This window comes from Amblyraja radiata, chromosome 29 (genome assembly GCF_010909765.2).
Source record: "Amblyraja radiata isolate CabotCenter1 chromosome 29, sAmbRad1.1.pri, whole genome shotgun sequence".
Taxonomy (NCBI): Eukaryota; Metazoa; Chordata; class Chondrichthyes; order Rajiformes; family Rajidae; genus Amblyraja; species Amblyraja radiata.
This window is the reverse complement of record NC_045984.1, coordinates 820,515-838,730: the sequence shown is the minus strand read 5'-3', so window position 1 is coordinate 838,730 and position 18,216 is coordinate 820,515. Positions and strand designations below refer to the sequence as shown.

Genomic DNA, 18,216 nt, shown 5'->3' with positions numbered 1-18,216 from the left:
CGAATGCTCCTTGCATTAAGATACAAAGCCTTCAGGCTTGTTTTCACAACACTCTTACCCCTTATACAATTATATTGAAAAGTGGCCCTTATTGATTTTTGCCCTGGATTTGTCCGCCTGCCACTTTTACTTTTCTCCTTGCTACCTATTGCTTCTACCCTCATTTTACACCCCTCTGTCTCTCTGCTCTTGCACCCATCCCCCTGCATCATTAGTTTAAATCCTCCCTGACAGCACTAGCAAACACTCCCCCAAGGATTGCACAATTGATTTTATTGTATTAATTTTAATATATTAATGTTTAAAATCCATGCATTGAAGAAAGAATATTTTACAGCCCATCTGTGGTCCCTAACCCCAACCGTAACCGGTCGTCACCTGCAGGACAGCAAACGTCAGCGTGTGACAGGGCGCACGACATGATGAGACAGCCAGATGTTGCCCTTGGATTTTGAACATTCCAAAATCCAGAGGTGACAGGGAGTCACTGCGCGTCACTACATGCGTCACCATGCATCAAGCCGCCTCACGACCCGACCACGACTCGACAACCTCTTTTCAGGCTGTCGCCGAAAATGTCACCCAAGTGGGACAGGCCTCTCACGCTGCGATATTGAGGGCAAGGCTTTTGAAGGCGGCGTCGGCGTCGGCGTCTCCCGGGCCAGGTTCTCGATCACCTCTGGCTCGAGTCCGCAGTGCTTGAAGAAACTGTCCAAGCCCGAGCAGGCTCGGGAGAAGCGGCAGTTGAGGTCGAAGTGCGAGCGCCGTAATCCGCCTTCACCAACCTGCCGCTTGAGCGGCTCCTTGGGCCGACCTGCTGCTGCTTCTCGTGGCACTGCTGGTGAGGTTACTTGTGCACCCTTGGGTGCTGCTGGTGTAGTTACTTATGCACCCTAGGGTGTTGCTAGCGAGGCTGCTTTTTCTCCCTGGAGTGCTGCTGGTGTGGTTACTTGTGCACCCCGGGATGCACCTGGTGTGGTGACTGGTGCTTCCTGGGGTGCTGCTGGAGTGGTTGGTTGTGCACCCTTGGGTGCTGCTGGTGTAGTTACTTATGCACCCTGGGTTGTTGCTGGCGAGGCTGCTGTTTCTCCCTGGAGTGTTGCTGGTGTGGTTACTTGTGCCCCCTGGGGTGCTGCAGCCTCTGCTAATTCTCCCGCTTCCGACGTTGCTGCTCCTGTTGCCAGCCCCTGCTGCTTGTCGCCCTGGCTGTTAGAGCCGGGCAGCAGTCACAGGACCAGGCTGTCCTAGAAACTGCGGTCGCTGCTGGTGGTTGCCGCTCCCCGCATGAACTCGCATTTCTGTCGGTACATGACCAGCGAATCGGGCCTGAGCTGCCTCTTGGAGCTGGAGCGATGCACGATGTCTGACTGGGAGCACCAGCTGCCTGCTCCGCTGGGGGCTGCCGGAGGCCAGGTAAGTCTTCACGTTGCTGCAGGCCCCGCTTCGCTGCCGCTGCCTTCCTCGGAGGCAGAGGTGCCCAAATCATTGGGCTCCACTTTGCACCCCTTCGCCATCTGGCTCTTTAAGTGCTCGGCCTTGTCGGCAGCCAGTCTCTCCACGGCGCTCTGCCGACCCCGCCTGTCCCCCTCCATTTCACTGCGGGGGTAGCCGGGACGCTTGGACATGAGCCTGAGTGGCAGAGAGATGCTCGCCTCGGGCGGCATGTTTGCATTGGGCGCGATCTCGTTCGGCATCTTACTTTGATCCAGCCAATGAGGACAAACACGTTTTCACATCCACTAAGAAGGAAAGACCAGGACTTCCATGAGCAATGACAGGCAGTCTGCAATTGCCTTAATCCACATTCACTATGACTTTGCCCATAACTTGGACAGTCGTGACTAGGTTTGCACAGTTATGGGGCTTTTTCACGGGGCGACTTGACGCAAGAGTTAACCAGAGTTTAACATCGTGGGAACCTCGTGCGATAACAGTACGGCATTCGTGGACCACCGTGGACCACCGTGGCGCTAACTGCAGGTAATCGTGTAACTTGGTGACTCGGGAGAAAATTCAAGCAAGTTTGAATTTCTCCAAGAGTGACTTGTACACTTGTGGTTGAGCATTGCAACATTATATGAACGTAGTGGCCAGTGCGATATCCGTGCGATATCCGTAATAACTCTTGCGGTTACCGTGGGAACTCCTGCGAACGGTGAATCCGGAAGCTGGACAGAGGGGACAGAAGGTGAGTAAAAATTGTCTTCTGTGGGATTGAATTTAAAAAATAAAGATTTGCATCTGCATATGGACATCAACTTATTCATGAGTTATGTTAATGAGATTCAAGAATCTTTAAAAGGGACTTTACTGAAAGGTCCCGCATTTTTAGGGTCCGTGAGAAATTTTTCACATGTACTTCTTTGAGAGATACAGTTCGGAGTCCTCGCCAACTAGCGATCGATGCCTTTCCGAAGCAGGGACCTGAACGCTACCAATCAATGTTCTCCAGAGACCCGTGTAAGGAGTGAACTGCACATGCTGGTTTAAATCGAAGACAGACACAAAAAACTGGAGTAACTCAGCGAGTCAAGCAGCATCTCTGGAGAAAAATAGGTGATGTTTCGGGACGAGACACATCTTCAGACTCAATTCCGATTAGGATGTCTGAAGAAGGGTTCCGATTCGAATCCCCCCCCCCCCCCCCCAACTCCCACCCACACACACAAATGCTGGAGAAACTCAGCGGGTGCAGCAGCATCTATGGAACGAAGGAAATAGGCAAGGTTTCGGCCCGAAAAGTTGCCTATTTCTTGTGCATGTGTCGGAAGTAACAGCAGATGCTGGTTTAAAGAGAATGCTGTAGTAACTCGACGGCAGGCAGCATCTCTGGGGAGAAGGAATGGGTGACATTTCGGGTCGAGACCCTTCTGATATGCTTCCTGTCCCGCTGAGCTACATGTTGTGTCTATCTTCGTTTTAATCCAGCATCTGCAGTTCCTTCCTGGCTGAACCCGATTGAAAGATGAGAGGCTGGGCGATAGAGCACTGAGTGTGACAAGGATCAGGCTTCAGTAAGCAAAGTAAAGAGAGGTGGCAACGTTATGGAAATGAAGCGGGTAATCCGAGTGATGGCGAGACGGTATCCTCTAATGTGTCGGGAAGAACTGTAGATGTTGGTTTGCGCCGATGATAGACACAGTAATACTGGAGACAGACATAAAATACTGGACGGGCAGCATCTGGATAAAAGGAATGGGTGACGTTTCGGGACGAGACTCTGAAGAAGGGTCTCCAGAGATGCTGCCCGTCCCGCTGTGTTACTCCAGCATTTCGTGTCTATCTTCCGTATGCTCTGTGATGGTCATCTCGGAGTCAAGTGGCAACTCTGGTCTGTAGACACGAGGAACTGCAGATGCAGGAATCACGAGCAAAACACAGAGCGTTGGACGAGCCTGACCCTTTGAGTTCCTCCATCACTTTGTGTTGAAGTCAGGTCTGGACATTGCTTGGCTCAGTCTCAGGCGCCGGCTAACTAGGAAGGTCGAGTCAAATTCCAGCACTAACACTCAAGAAATAACGTTTGCGGCCTGATGTTCCCAATATAACCATATAACAACCATATAACAATTACAGCACGGAAACAGGCCATCTCGGCCCTACAAGTCCGCGCCGAACAATTTTTTTCCCTTAGTCCCACCTGCCTGCACTCATACCATAACCCTCCATTCCCTTCTCATCCATATGCCTATCCAATTTATTCTTAAATGATACCAACGAACCTGCCGCCACCACTTCCACTGGAAGCTCATTCCACACCGCTACCACTCTCTGAGTAAAGAAGTTCCCCCTCATGTTACCCCTAAACTTCTGTCCCTTAATTCTGATATCATGTCAATCATATTTAATTGAAATCATCAATAAAGTAAATAAATAGATACCGGTCTAATCAGTATCTACGGGATTGGACAGGCTAGATGCAGAAAGAATGTTCCCGATGTTGGGGGAGTCCAGAACCAGGGTCCCAGTTTTACAGTCTTCATTTACTGGCGGCGGGTGTCTGTCACTGAAACAGGCAGGTGAGATTTCTCATCCACCTTGTGTGTACCTCTCTCTCTCTCTCTCCCTCCCTCTTACACAGGCTGAGAGACTCTGCCTCTGTGAGTGTACGTCTCTTTCTCCCCCTCTCCCACACACAGTAAGACCGAGGTACTGTGCTCAGTCCATCTGTGTCTCCCACATACACAGTAAAACATGTCTCCAAATGAGCCAATTCAACCAAGGGAGGATATTTATAGTGTGTGAAAAAAAAGTGACATCATTTGTGCCATGTGATGATTTAACAACACTTCACAATGTTCATTCAAGATTTAACGGGAAAGCTCGGGAGACGGACAAGTCACTCGCACAAATAACAGAAATGCCGAGTACCGTGGGAACTCTTTATCTACCCCCCGTTATATCGTGTGATATCGTGCTAGACCACGACCACTTCACTCTGGTTACATCTTGCGTCAAGTCGCCCCGTGAAAAAGCCGCATTACATTCTTGGAAAATGGAACTGGAAAACATGGTTTATGGCTAAATGGCAATATATGCTGGTCTGCCAAGAGTGTTGTCCAAGTCTGTGAGGAACCCTGAACTGTCTGCTAATCCCCTCACACTTTGGGAGCTCAAACAGGGCACTGCAAGAAGAGGTAGAAGTCGGGCTACCTACATTAGTGTACTAGCTGCGCAATGACACAGGCCTTGGACAGCGTTAACGAACTGAAGACTGCCAGTAAAGATAAAGTCACACTTCGGGAGACCAAACATGGCACTGCAAGAAGAGGTAGAAGTAGGGCCACCTATATCTGTGTACTGTGGAACGACACATGCTTTGACAGCATTAACAAACTGAGGACTGCCATGCTAGATAAACTGGACTGAGGTGCTATATTCATGGAACCAGGAATGGCATATAGACTAAGGCCAACAAATGCCTTTGCATTAGTAGAAGTAGTGGTAAATGGCAATATACATTCAGGAGCACCTGAATGATTTTGCAACATTATGCCATCATGTTGAGTGCTGTGGGACAGTGAACTAAGAACTAATTCCAGTCATGCTAGTCAACTTGGCTCAACAATAGTAACACTGGGTGATTCTTTAAATTGTACTTACCATGCTACTCACCTTTATGTGACATTTACCAGGAGCACCTGAATGATTATGCAGCATCATGCCAGCATGTTTGGTTGTTTGGTAAACTATATGATGAATTGTGAAATGTATGTTATGTTATTATATATTTTTATGTTATGGAATCAAAATCAAGAATTACAAATTCACATTTCAAAACAGGTTTATACTGAATTTCAATATTCCATACTAATATTTGAGAATACATGAGGTTGCATGCAAAATACTGATTTTCAAAATCCATTTTCTGTGTAGTACGTTATATTGCATTTATGTGAGAAATACAGATTTCCTCAACAAAATACAAATTTTCAGCCATCAAAATACAGAAATGCTCAGTGAAACTTGGCAGCTCTGCAATTATTTACAGTCACATTATATTTGAGAATTCAAAATGTGATTTGTGATCTTGTTTATGAGGCATCATGGAACTAGAATTTGTTATAATAGTATGACAGTAAACTAGATTAGTTTGAAAGCAATCATAGTAACGTAAATGCAGCATTTAGTTTGACTTCCATTTTCATGACGGAAATTGAAGTCGAACTAAATGTTGTATTCACATCACATCACTATTCCATGTTGAAGTTGATGTGATGTGAAGTTGTTAGGTCAGGAGGACCATTAAAGGTGCACTGCACACACTAACACAGTCTAACAGTAACAGGCAATCAACTCAACACACAAAACATTTTCTAAAAAAAGGTTTTCTTTACTGCAAAAACATGCAGTATTCTATTTGCAGTTTTTGCATGCTCCTTTATAATATTTTACATAACATAACATTACATAACAGTACAACTTGATTATTAAAACAAGAACAACAATTCTTGATTTAAAAAAAAAATGAATACAACAATGACCCCAATCATCCCATTCCACCCACTCATTACTCTTGACTCAACCAAAATTATTTCTGAAATATTGGTCATAAATTTAGTGCAGAAATGCACCAAAATAAGGCTCAGAATGCACCAGAGAGCATCTAAAACCCCAGAGCTTTCAGGGCCCTTAAGTGGGCCCTGGAACCCGGCCACGTGGGACTTCCCGCTTGTGATCTTCTTCTTGCATATGGCGTGCACAGCCTAAAGTTGTTGGACAACTTGTTCTATTTGATGGTACACAAAAATGCTAGAGAAACTAAGCAGGTGCAGCAGCATCTATGGAGCAAAGGAAATAGGCAACGTTTCGGGCTGAAACCCTTCTTCAGACTGATGGGGGATGGCGGGGAGAAGAAAGGAAAAAGGAGGAGGAGGAGCCCTTCGCTCCATAGATGCTGCTGCACCCGCTGAGTTTCTCCAGCATTTTTGTGTACCTTCGATTTTCCAGCATCTGCAGTTCCTTCTTAAACACTTGTTCTATTTGATTATGCACGCCGGGTTGATTGCATTTGTCGAAACAGGGCAGACCACGTGAAGTTTGCAATCTCCCATCCCCCGCTTGTGATGTGCGCTGCGTGCACATTATTTCACATAATATTTTTTGTAATCCTGTCGAAGAAGAAGAAGCCACCCCCCTTTTTGAAAAGCTTCATACGGGCCTGCAACTACTAAAGGCAAGACTCCAGTATGAAAGGACTGGATCATTTCCCACCCCAACTAACACTTCACACCCACTCACAGCCTGACCTTAGTCTGCAAAGACTGGGCCTTTCTACACCCACCCCCCTCCAATCACCATTTCACACCCAATTACCCACACCCTCCTTGCTGAAGAATATCACTTCATCAACAATAAAAATAGAGGAAGTAGAGAGGCAGTTCAGAAGACAGAAAAGCTGGAAATCTCCAGGACCTGACAATGTTTCCCCCTCTACTCTCAAGCTCTGTGCCTAAAAAATGGCATCGGTCTATACAGACATTTTTAACCAGTCCGTGCAAACACGTACTGTCCCTGCCTGCTTCAAAGTCACCACTATTGTCCCTGTACCCAAAAAGGCAAGGATTACTGGTCTTTATGACGACAGGCCTGTCGTACTAACCTCTGAATGTCATGAAGACACTTGAAAGGCTTGTGCTGGCCAAGCTGAAAAATATCACAAACCCTCTGCAGTTTGCATATTGGGCCAATAGATCTGTGGATGACGCAGTCAACCTGGGCCTGCACTTCATCCTACAGCACCTGGGGACCTACGTGAGGATCCTGTTTGTTGATTTTAGCTCTGCGTTCAACACCATTGTGCCAGAGCTACTAGACTCCAAACTTTCCGAGTTGACTGTGCCTGAACCCCACTGTCGGTGGATCACCAGCTTCCTGACAGACAGGAAGCAGCATGTGAGGCTAGGAAAGCTCATCTCAAACCCACAGCCCCTCAGCATAGGAGCACCGCAAGGCTGCGTACCCTCTCCTCTCCTCTACTCTCTATACCAACAGACCTCCACAGACACCTCTGCCAAGCTTCTCAAGTTTGCGGATGACACAACCCTGATTGGACTGATCCAGGATGGGGAGGAATCTGCCTACAGACAGGAAGTGTCACAGCTGGCGTCCTGGTGCCATCGCAACAACCTGGAGCTCAATGCTCTTAAGACAGTAAAATTGATTGTAGACTTTAGGAGAGCTCCCCCTTCCCTCACCCCACTCACCATCAAAAACACCACAGTCCCATATGTAGAGGCATGTAAATTCCTGGGAACCATCATCTCCAAGGACCTTAAGTGGGGGGCTACCATCGACTCCTCAGTCAAAAAGGCACAACAGAGGATGTACTTGATCAAAGGTGTTTTATGATTCATGTTTTATTATTATTCATGTTTTGTGTTTTCTGAGTCATTCATAACTGTCACTGTATGTCATGTTGTTACTTGTGGTCAGAGCACTAAGGCAAATTCCTTGTATGTGAATACTTGGCCAATAAACGTACTTACTTACTTCCTGTGGCAACTGAGGAAGCACAATCTGCCACAGGCAATGATGGTCCAATTCTACACGTCCAATTTTACACAGCTCCTCCCCTCCCCTCCCCTCCCCTCGCTTCCCCTCCCCTCTATGTCTACGTATCTCACTGTCTGTGTGTGTCTGTCTCTATATGTCTGCATCTCTCTCTTTCACCCCATCTCTCCCAAACTCCTCCATCCCCCCCAATCTCCCTCCCTCCACTATCCCCCCCTTTCTCCCCCCTTTCTACCCCTCTCTCCCTGCTCTCTGCCCCCCTCTCCCCCTCCCTCCCATGCACCCCTCGCTCTCCCCCTTTCTTCTCCTCACTCCCCGTCTCTCATACTGCCCCTCTCTCTACCCCAGGCCAGTGTCCCGTCGGGGGCTTTAACGTGGAGATGGACGATCCCACCGTCTTCACCCAAGACATCCCGTCACATTTTGGCTTCACCGTCGCGTTGTTCAAGGGCGACACCGAGAACTGGTGGGTCCTTCACCCCCACTGGCCCCTCTCCTCTCCTACCCTCCCCCACCCTCCCCTCCACCCTCCTCCCCACCTCCCATCCCCATCCACCCCTCCCCATCCCCACTCCCCTCGCCACCACCTCCCCCTCCCATCTCCCTCCCCTCGCCTCCACTACCCCTCCCCTCGTTTTCCCTCCCTACCTCCTCCCTACCCCCTCCCCTCCCCTCTCCACCCCTCTCCTCCACCCCTCCTCCCCTCTCCTCCACCCCTCCTCCCCTTCCCCACCTAGCTGAACAAAGGGGACTATGAAGGCATGAAAGGGGAGATGGCCAAAGTAGACTGGAAAGGGATCCTAGCAGGAATGACAGTGGAACTGCAATAGCATGAATTTCTGGGCATCATCCAGAAGATGCAGGATCATTTCATTCCAAAAAGGAAGAACGATTCTAAGGGGAGTAGGAGGCAACCGTGGCTGACAAGTGAAGTTAGGGATAGAATAAAACTAAAAGAAAAGATGTATAACACAGCAAAGAGTAGCCGGAAGTCAGAGGATTGGGAAACGTTCATAGGACAACAGAAGGAAACAAAACGGGCAATACGGGCTGAAAAGATGAAGTACGAAGGGAAGCTGGCCAGGAATATAAAGAAGGACAGTAAAAGCTTCTTTAGATATGTTAAGGGAAAAAGAATAGTAAAGTCAAATGTGGGTCCCTTGAAGGCAGACACGGGTGAAATTATTATGGGCAACAATGAAATGGAAGAGTTGAATAGGTACTTCGGATCTGTCTTCACTAAGGAAGACACAAACAATCTCCCAGATGTACTGGAGGACAGAGGATCTCAGGGGGTAGAGGAACTGAAAGAAATTTTCATTAGGCGAGAAATAGTATTGGGTAGGCTAATGGGACTGAAGAATGATAAATCCCCTGGGGCCTGATGGTCTGCATCCCAGGGTCCTCAGGGAGGTGGCTCTAGAAATAGTGGACGCATTGGTGATCATTTTCCAATGTTCCATAGATTCAGGATCAGTTCCTGTGGATTGGAGGATAGCTAATGTTATCCCACTTTTCAAGAAAGGAGAGAGAGAGAAAACGTGGAATTACAGACCAGTTAGCCTGACTTCAGTGGTGGGAAAGATGCTGGAGTCAATTATTAAAGAGGTAATAATGGGGATTTGGATAGCAGTAAAAGGATTAGTCCAAGTCAGCATGGATTTATGAAAGGGAAATCATGCTTGACTAATCTTCTGGAATTATTTGAGGATGTGACAAGTAAAATGGATGAAGGGGAGCCAGTGGATGTAGTGTATCTATACTTTCATAAAGCCTTTCATAAGGTCCTGCATGGGAGACTGGTGACTAAAATTAGAGCACATGGTATTGGGGGTAGGGTGTTGACATTGATAGAAAATTGGTTGGCTGACCGGAAGCAAAGAGTAGGAGTGAACGGGTCCTTTTCCGAATGGCAGGCAGTGGCGAGTGGAGTGCCGCAAGGCTCGGTGTTGGGGCCGCAACTGGTTACCATATATATTAATGGTGGCGGGGATGAAGGGGGCTGGAGTGGGTGAAGGAGGTAGTGGGGAGGGGTGGGGCGAGGGGGAAGGCGGATGAGATGAGAGGAGGAGGGGGTGATGGCGGTTGGGGGAGGGGGGGAGTGAGGTGGGAGGGAGTGAGGTGGGAGGGGTTGGTGGGAGAGAAAGGTATGAGGTGGGAGGGGGTCCGGTGAAGTGGGAGGGGGGTTGGGGGGAGGGGAGAATACTGCGGGGGAGTAAGGTGATAATAGTTGACGCGGTGGGAGTGAGATCTGTAACATTCTGTAAACATCCCCAGGATTCTAGTGGGGGCTCCTTTGTCAGAAGACCAAAAGGGATCGGCCACGGGGGCCGTCTATAAGTGTCGGTACAGAGACAAGAGTTGCAGCAAGCTCAACATTCCAGGTACGGGATGGAATGAGGGAGGGAGGGTGGGGGTGAGAGGGAAGGAGTTAGGGAGAGAGGAGGGAGGAGGGAGGAAGAGGGTGGAGGGAGGGAGGGGAGAGAGAGGGGAGGGAGGGAGAAAGGGAGGGAGAGAGGGAGGGAGGGAGAGAGGGGACCCCTCCCCTATAACCCCTCTGCCCCACAACCACCTCAACAACTCCTCTCCCCCACAACCACTTCGCCCCCACAAGCTCCCCGCCTCCTGCCTCTGTGCCGCGCCTGCACAGTTAGGGGCTATGGGTGAGTGGTGGAATATCGTGTTGGGGAGTGAGTTGCGTTGGGGGACCCCATCTCCTCTTTTACCCTCTCCCCTGTCTCTCCTGCAGTTCCTGTACCCCGGAACATTGAACTGCCGGTCCTGCCCCTCCCTGAACCAGGTTTTAGTCATGGCTACAACGTCCCAGTCGCTCGTACCTATCCATGCCCTAAGCTCATCTGCCTTACCCGCCAGGCCCCTTGCATTCAAATACGTGCAGTTTAAACCAACCTCCTTCCTTGCTCTCCGCCTTGCACCTGCCTATTCTGTCCACTAACCCCAACAGCCTCCATATCAACCTCTAGCCTCTCACTGTACAAGATCCCACTCCCCTGGCAATCTAGTTCGTGCCAACATGCATTCCTTCATTCTAGAGATGCTGGCTATTGTGCTGAGTTACTCCAGCATTTTGTGTCTATCTTCAATTGAAACCAGCATCTGTAGGTCTTTCCCAAACACGTTAGCTGTTGGTTTACAAATGATTACTTTTGTACTTCGCCCAACACCTCCGCTCGGTTCGCAATAACCAACCTGATCTGCCGGTGGCTCAGCACCTCAACTCCCCCTCCCATTCCGAATCCGATCTTTCTGTCCTGGGCCTCCTCCATGGCCAGAGTGAGGACCACTGTAAATTGGAGGAGCAGCACCTCATATTTCCCTTGGGCAGTATGAACATTGACCTCCAATTTCAGGTAGTCCCTGCTTTCTCCTCCCCTTCCCAGCTCTCCCTCAGCCCACTGTCTCCGCCTCTTCCTTTCTTCTTCCCGCCCCCCTCCCCCCCACCCTCACATCAATCTGAAGAAGAGCCTCGACCCGAAGTGTCGCGTATTTCCTTCGCCCCATAGATGCTGCCTCTCCGCTGAGTTTCTCCAGCATTTTTGTCTACCTTTGATTTTCCAGCATCTGCAGTTCCTTCTTAAACACTTTTGTTCCATTGTCATTTAGTTGCTGTGTTTCTTGCTTTCTGCTTCCAAACAGAAATTCCGGGGACGAATAACATTGGCCTTTCAATGACAACTGGTGAAAATAGGGCTGTGGTAAGTTACCGCACCGTCACGTTTGACAGTCAATCTGCCCGGGGTCTCACGCTCACGCACGCATGCACACACATGTACACACGAAATGCACACATGCTTATGCACATGCACACACATGCATGCACACGAAACGCGCACATGCCTATGCACACAAACATGCACCCAGGCGCACATACATGTACACACATGCACATACGCACACACATGCACACGCACAAGCACGCATGCACACGTGCACACACACGCACCTCCCTAGGGTCACACACACACAGCACGAAGCTCCATCCGCATGTATGTACGCACTCTCACACATATACACGCATGCACATATACACACATGCTGTGAAATTCACTGCAACGTGCCCTCACCAACACTCCTGCCACTGGCTGCAGGGGATCTGTTGCTCGCTCGTATGGATTTGGAACTGACTCACTGACACAAGATTTGAGTATAGAAGTTAGGATGTAATGTTAAAATTGTACAAGGCATTGGTGAGACCAAATCTGGAGTATGGTGTACAATTTTGGTCGCCCAATTATAGGAAGGATGTCAACAAAATTGAGAGAGTACAGAGGAGATTTACTAGAATGTTGCCTGGGATTCAGCAACTAAGTTACAGAGAAAGGTTGAATAAGTTAGGCCTTTATTCTCTGGAGCGCAGAAGGTTAAGGGGACACTTAATAGAGGTCTTTAAAATGATGAGAGGGATAGACAGAGTTGACGTGGACAAGCTTTTCCCATTGAGAGTAGGGAAGAATCAAACAAGAGGACATGACTTCAGAATTAAGGGACAGAAGTTTAGGGGTAACATAAGGGGGAACTTCTTTACTCAGAGAGTGGTAGCTGTGTGGAATGAGCTTCCAGCGGAAGTGGTGGAGGCAGGCTCGATTTTATTTTAAAATAAATTGGATAGGTATATGGATGGGAAAGGAATGGAGGGTTATGGTCTGAGTGCAGGTAGATGGGACTAGGGGAAAATAATTGTTCGGCGCCGACTTCTAGGGCCGAGATGGCCTGTTTCCGTGTTGTAATTGTTATATGGTTATATAAGACAGGGTTGTGGTGGAAAGACAATATTTGGGCTGGAAGTCTGTGACCAATGGAGTTATGCGGGGATCTGTGCTTGGTCCTCTGCTGTTAGTGATGTATATATAAATGAGGAGAAAGGAACAGCAGATGCTGGTTTACACTGAAGATAGACTCAAAATGTAACAGCGGGACAAGCAACATCTCTGGAGAGAAGGGATGCATGATGTTTCGGGTCAAGACCCTTCTTTAGAATAAAAGTATAAGTATATAAATGACTTGGACGTAAACGTAGATGGGTTGATTAGTAAGTTTCCAGATGACATGAAGATTGCTGGGATCACAATTGTGAGGAAGTTTGTCAAAGCAAACAGCGTGATATAGATCAGCTACAGAAATGGCAGATGCAGTTGAATCCCAGCAAATGTGAGGTTTTGCATTTAAAGGGGTCGAATATACAGTTAATGACAAACGTTTAACAGCATTGATCTACAGAGGGTTCTTGGGGCCCATAACTGTGAGAACGGCAACACGTAGATAGAGTAGTAAAGAAGGCGAATTATATGTTTGCCTTCATTGGACAGGGCACCGAGTACAAGAGTCAGGAAGTCACAATGCAATAAGGAGACACAACCATAGTAAAGATGAGGGAGTGGGGGCCCGGATAGGGGAAGTCATTAAAGAGATGAAGGGCATGTCAGGTATCTTGGACATAGGTCGGGTGAGAATGGGCCTGGGCAGATAGGATAGAGTCGAGGTACGTGGAATTCATTTCCGTGGGACAGAAACAGTGGGTCTGCAAGGGTAATTGTGTTTGTGGATTTTGGGGAGAAGGTAAAACCGGGCTGTGCGGGGCTGGGAACGATAAGGTTGGAGGCTGTGGAAGGCCGACAGCCAGAAGTGATGAAATCAGTAATGGTGTTTGAGACAAAGGCCTGGTACTCGGGTGTAGGATCATGGTCCAAGGATCAGTAGGAGGAGGTGTCAGTCATCGCGTGGCCTCAGGCCAGACTACAGCGGCACCTCCCTTGTCGGCAGGTTTGATTATAATGTCAGGATTGCTTTAAACTTTGCCCCTCTCAACGTAAAGCTATGCCCTCTCGCCTTTGACATTTCCACCCTGGGGGCATAATATTTCTCACAGTTTATCTGTGCCTCACATCATTTTATATAATTTTATCAGGTCTCTCTTCAACCTTTGAAGCTGCAGCGTAAACAGTCCAGGTGTGTCCAATCTCTCCTTGTAGCTCAGTGTTTGTAGATCAGAGGGATCTAGAGTGCTGGTACCTCGTTCCCGGAAAGTACTTTCATCTATCTGGGTATTGAGTATAGAAGTTGGCATGTCATGTTTCAGTTGTTGTAGATGTTGGTGAGGCCACAATTTAAGTTTTATGTTCAGTTTGGTCACCGTGTTATAGGAAAAATGTTGTTAAGCTGGAAAGGGTGCAGAGAAGATTTACAAGAATGTTGCCAGGACTTGAGGACCTGAACTACAGGCAGAGATTAGCGAGGCTAGGACTTTATTTTGTGGAGTGCAGGATTTACCCAGTGGAAGGGAATTGAGAATCAGAGGTTGTAGGTTTATGGTGAGGGGGAAAGATTTAATGGGAACTGGAGGGGCAACATTTGTACATAAAGGTATAGGGAACGAGCTGCTGGAGGAGTTCGTTGAGGCAGGTACTGTCACAACATTTAAAAGCCATTAGGACAGATACAAGGATAGGAGAGGTTTAGAGGTATAGGGTTCAACACAGGCAAGTGGGACTAGTGTAGATGGAGCACGTTGGACTGTGTGTGCAGGTTGGGCCAAAGGGCCTGTTCCCATGCTGTTTGACTTTATGTCCTTGACTAATCCAAGCATAGATTTGCCTTTGATAATTTGACATGCATCGAGCAGGTCTCCCCTCATCATCTGATGTTCCAGAGAAACTGTAGCGACTCTCCACAAGGACGTGGGCAGATTGGGAGAGTGGGTAAAGAATTGGCAGATGGAATACAGCCGAGAAAAGTGTGGAGCCATGTGGAATAAAGGTGTCGACTATTTTCCAAATGGGGTGAATTGAGAAATGGGAGATGCAGGCGGACTCAGGAATGCTGGTGCAGGATTTCACAAAAGGTTTATCTGCAAGTTGAACCAGTTGTAAGGAAGACAAATGCATTCAGTTTGAAAGGACTAGAATATAAAAGAAGGGATGTAATGCCAAGGCTCTATGAGCATTTGTTGTATTGTGAGCAATTTTGGGCACCATATCTGAGGAGAGACATGCTGGCATTGGAGAGGGTTCCAGAGGAGGATGACTAGAATGATTCCTGGGATGAATAGGTTAATATATCAGGACCATTTGATGGCTCAGGCCCTGGACTCACTGGAGTTCAGGAAGGGTGAGGAGAAGATTTACAAAGATGTTGCCAGGACTCGAGGGCCTGAGCTGCAGGGAGAGGTTGAGCAGGCTGAGACTCTATTCCTTGGAGCACAGGTGGCTGTGGTGATATTCTAGAGGTGTTTAAAATCGTAAGAGGAGTGGATAAGGGAAATGCACAGTTTTACCCAGGGTAGAGGAATCAAGAACCAGAGGTTTAAGATGAGAGAGGACAGATTTAATAGGAATATGAGGGACAGTTTTTTTACACTAAGGAAGGTGGGTGTATGGAACGTGCTGCCAGAGGAGATAGGTGAGGCAGGTACTATCACAATGTTTAAGAAAGATTTGGACAGGTACATGGATAGGATATGTCTAGAGGGATATGGGCCAAATGCAACTTGTGGTGTAGATGGGGCATGTTGGTTGATGTGGGCATGTTAGGCTGAAGGACCTGTTTCTATGCTATGACTCTAATGGGTGAATCTAGGACCAGAGGGCAGAGTGTCAGAATTAAAGGACGTCCATTCAGAATGCAGACAAGGCGGAATTTCTTCAGCCAGAGGGAGGTGAATGTGTGGAATATATTGCCACCGACAGTGGTGGAGGCCAAGTCATTGGACATTTTTAAAGCAGAGATTGACAGTTTGTTGAATAGTAAGAGAATGTCAAAGGTTACGGGGAGAAGGCAGGAGAATGTGGTTGAGAGGGAAAGATAGATCAGCCACGATCGAATGGTGGAGTACACTTGATGGGCCAACTAGCTAATTCTGCTCCTCTGACTTACGATCTTATTAGCAGTTTACTCTCCCTTATCTTCAAGCCCCACACTTTACCCAGGCACTTCCTGTTACGTTCAAAGAAGAAGTGATACAAAAAGAACAAAGAGGAACTGAAAGACGGCAACAAAAGAACATAGAAACATAGAAAATAGGTGCAGGAGGAGGCCATTCAGCCCTTCGAGCCAGCACCACCATTCATTGTGATCATGGCTGATCGTCCCCTATCAATAACCCGTGCCTGCCTTCTCCCCATATCCCTTGACTCCACTAGCCCCTAGAGCTCTATCTAACTCTCTTTTAAATCCATTCAGTAACTTGGCCTCCATTGCCCTCTGTGGCAGGGAATTCCATAAATTCACAACTCTCTGGGTGAAAACGTTTTTTCTCACCTCAGTCTCAAATGACCTCCCCTTTATTCTAAGACTGTGGCCCCTGGTTCTGGACTCGCCCAACATCGGGAACATTTTTCCTGCATCTAGCTTGTCCAGTTCTTTTATAATTTTATATGTTTTTATATGAGAAATCCTTGTTCAGACTTTCTGCAGGAAAGGTCTATAGATAGACAATATCCAATAGGTGCAGGAGTAGGCCATTCGGCCCTTCGAGCCAGCACCACCATTCAATGAGATCACGGCAGATCATCAACAATCAGTACCCCGTTCTTGCCTGTTGGAGAATTAGTTCCATGCCTTGTCATACTTTGAATTTCAATTCAAGTCAGTTTGTAGAATCACACAGCACAGCAACAGGCCCTTCGGCCCAGCTTTGACAGACCTATCTCTGGGTTGGCGGGTCTGTTTCCATGCTGTATGACTCTAGCGGGATCTCATCAGTTGGGCAACTGGACAGAGGAAAGGCTGATGCAGTAGGTGCAACATGTTACTGTTTGGGATGTCTAATCAAGGCAGGACCTTCACAGTGAATAGCAGGGTCCTGGGGAGTGTTGTAGACCAGAGAGAGAACTAGAAGAACATGTACATAGTTCCTTGAAAGTGGCATCACAGGTAGGTCGACCAGAGGCATCTGGGAGTGCAGGTACATATCAGATATATCCGAGGACACTATGGGAAGCTAGAGAGGAGATTGCAGGAATCCTCATGGAGATTTATGAGTCATCATTAAATACAGGAGAGATGCTGGAAGACTGGAGGGTGGCAAATGTTATGCCTGTCCTCAAGAAGGGCTGCAGGGAAAATGCTGGGAACTATAGGCCGGTGAGCTTAACATCTGTAGTTGGAAAGTTACTGGAGACTAATCTGAGGGACAGGATATACATGCACTTAGATGAAAAAGGGCTGGTTAGTGAAAGTCAGCATAGATTTGTACGTGGGAGGTCGTGTCTCACGAGTCTGATTGAGTTTTTTAAAGATTTGGCCAAAAAGGTCGATGAGGGCAGAGCTGTAGATGTTGTGTACATGGACTTCAGTAAGGCGTTCGACAAGGTTCCGCATGGTAGGCTGCTCTGCAAGGTTAGATCGCATGGGATCCAAGGATAGATAGCTGAATGGATAGAACATTGGCTCCATGGAAGGAAGCAGAGGGTGATGGTGGAAGGTTGCTTGTGACTAGTGGTGTGCCTCAGGGTTCAGTGCTGGGTCCGTTACTTTTTGTCATCTACATCAATGATTTGGATGAGAACATACAGGGCAAGATTAGCAAGTTTGCAGATGGCACAAAAGTGGGTGGTTTTGCAGATCGTGAATATGTTTGTGAAAAATATCGGCAGAATCTCTTGCTCAGTTGGCCCAGTTTTGGGAGCAATAACATGGGCAGGACCGACACAGTGAATGGTAGGCCTCTGGGTGGTGTGGTGGTGTTGTGGAGCAGAGGGATCTAGGTGTACAGGTGCATGGTTCCTAGAAGGTGGAGTCACAGGTAGATAGTGTGGTCACAAAAAGTCTTGGCACTTTGGCCTTCATCAGTATTAAGTATAGAATGTTCAAAAGGGAACTGCAGATGCTGGAATATCGAAGGTACACAAAATTGCTGGGGAAACTCAGCGGGTGCAGCAGCATCTATGGAGCGAAGGAAATAGGCGACGTTTCGGGCCGAAACCCTTCTTCAGACTGATGGGGGGTGGGGAAAGAAAGAAGGAAAAGGGGAGGAGGAGGAGGAGCCCGAGGGTGGGCGGATGGGAGGGTGGGAGGAGACAGCTAGAGGGTTAAGGAAGGGGAGGAGACAGCACGGGCTAGCCAAATTGGGAGAATTCAATGTTAATGCCATAAGGACGCAAGGTCCCCAGACGGAATATGAGGTGCTGTTCCTCCAATTTCCGCTGTTGCTCACTCTGGCAATGGAGGAGACCCAGGACAGAGAGG

The 18,216-nt window shown here is 48.0% G+C and overlaps 1 protein-coding gene across 1 annotated transcript in view; it reads left to right on the top strand.

Moving 5' to 3' along the window:
- Positions 1 to 18,216, top strand: part of LOC116989701 (integrin alpha-X-like) — a 139,027-nt gene that overhangs the window by 40,050 nt on the left and 80,761 nt on the right. Inside the window, exons 3-5 of the mRNA XM_033047298.1 lie at positions 8,362 to 8,479; positions 10,291 to 10,397; positions 11,671 to 11,729. Coding sequence (XP_032903189.1) covers positions 8,362 to 8,479; positions 10,291 to 10,397; positions 11,671 to 11,729 — 284 coding nt within the window. The remainder of the gene's footprint in view (positions 1 to 8,361; positions 8,480 to 10,290; positions 10,398 to 11,670; positions 11,730 to 18,216) is intronic.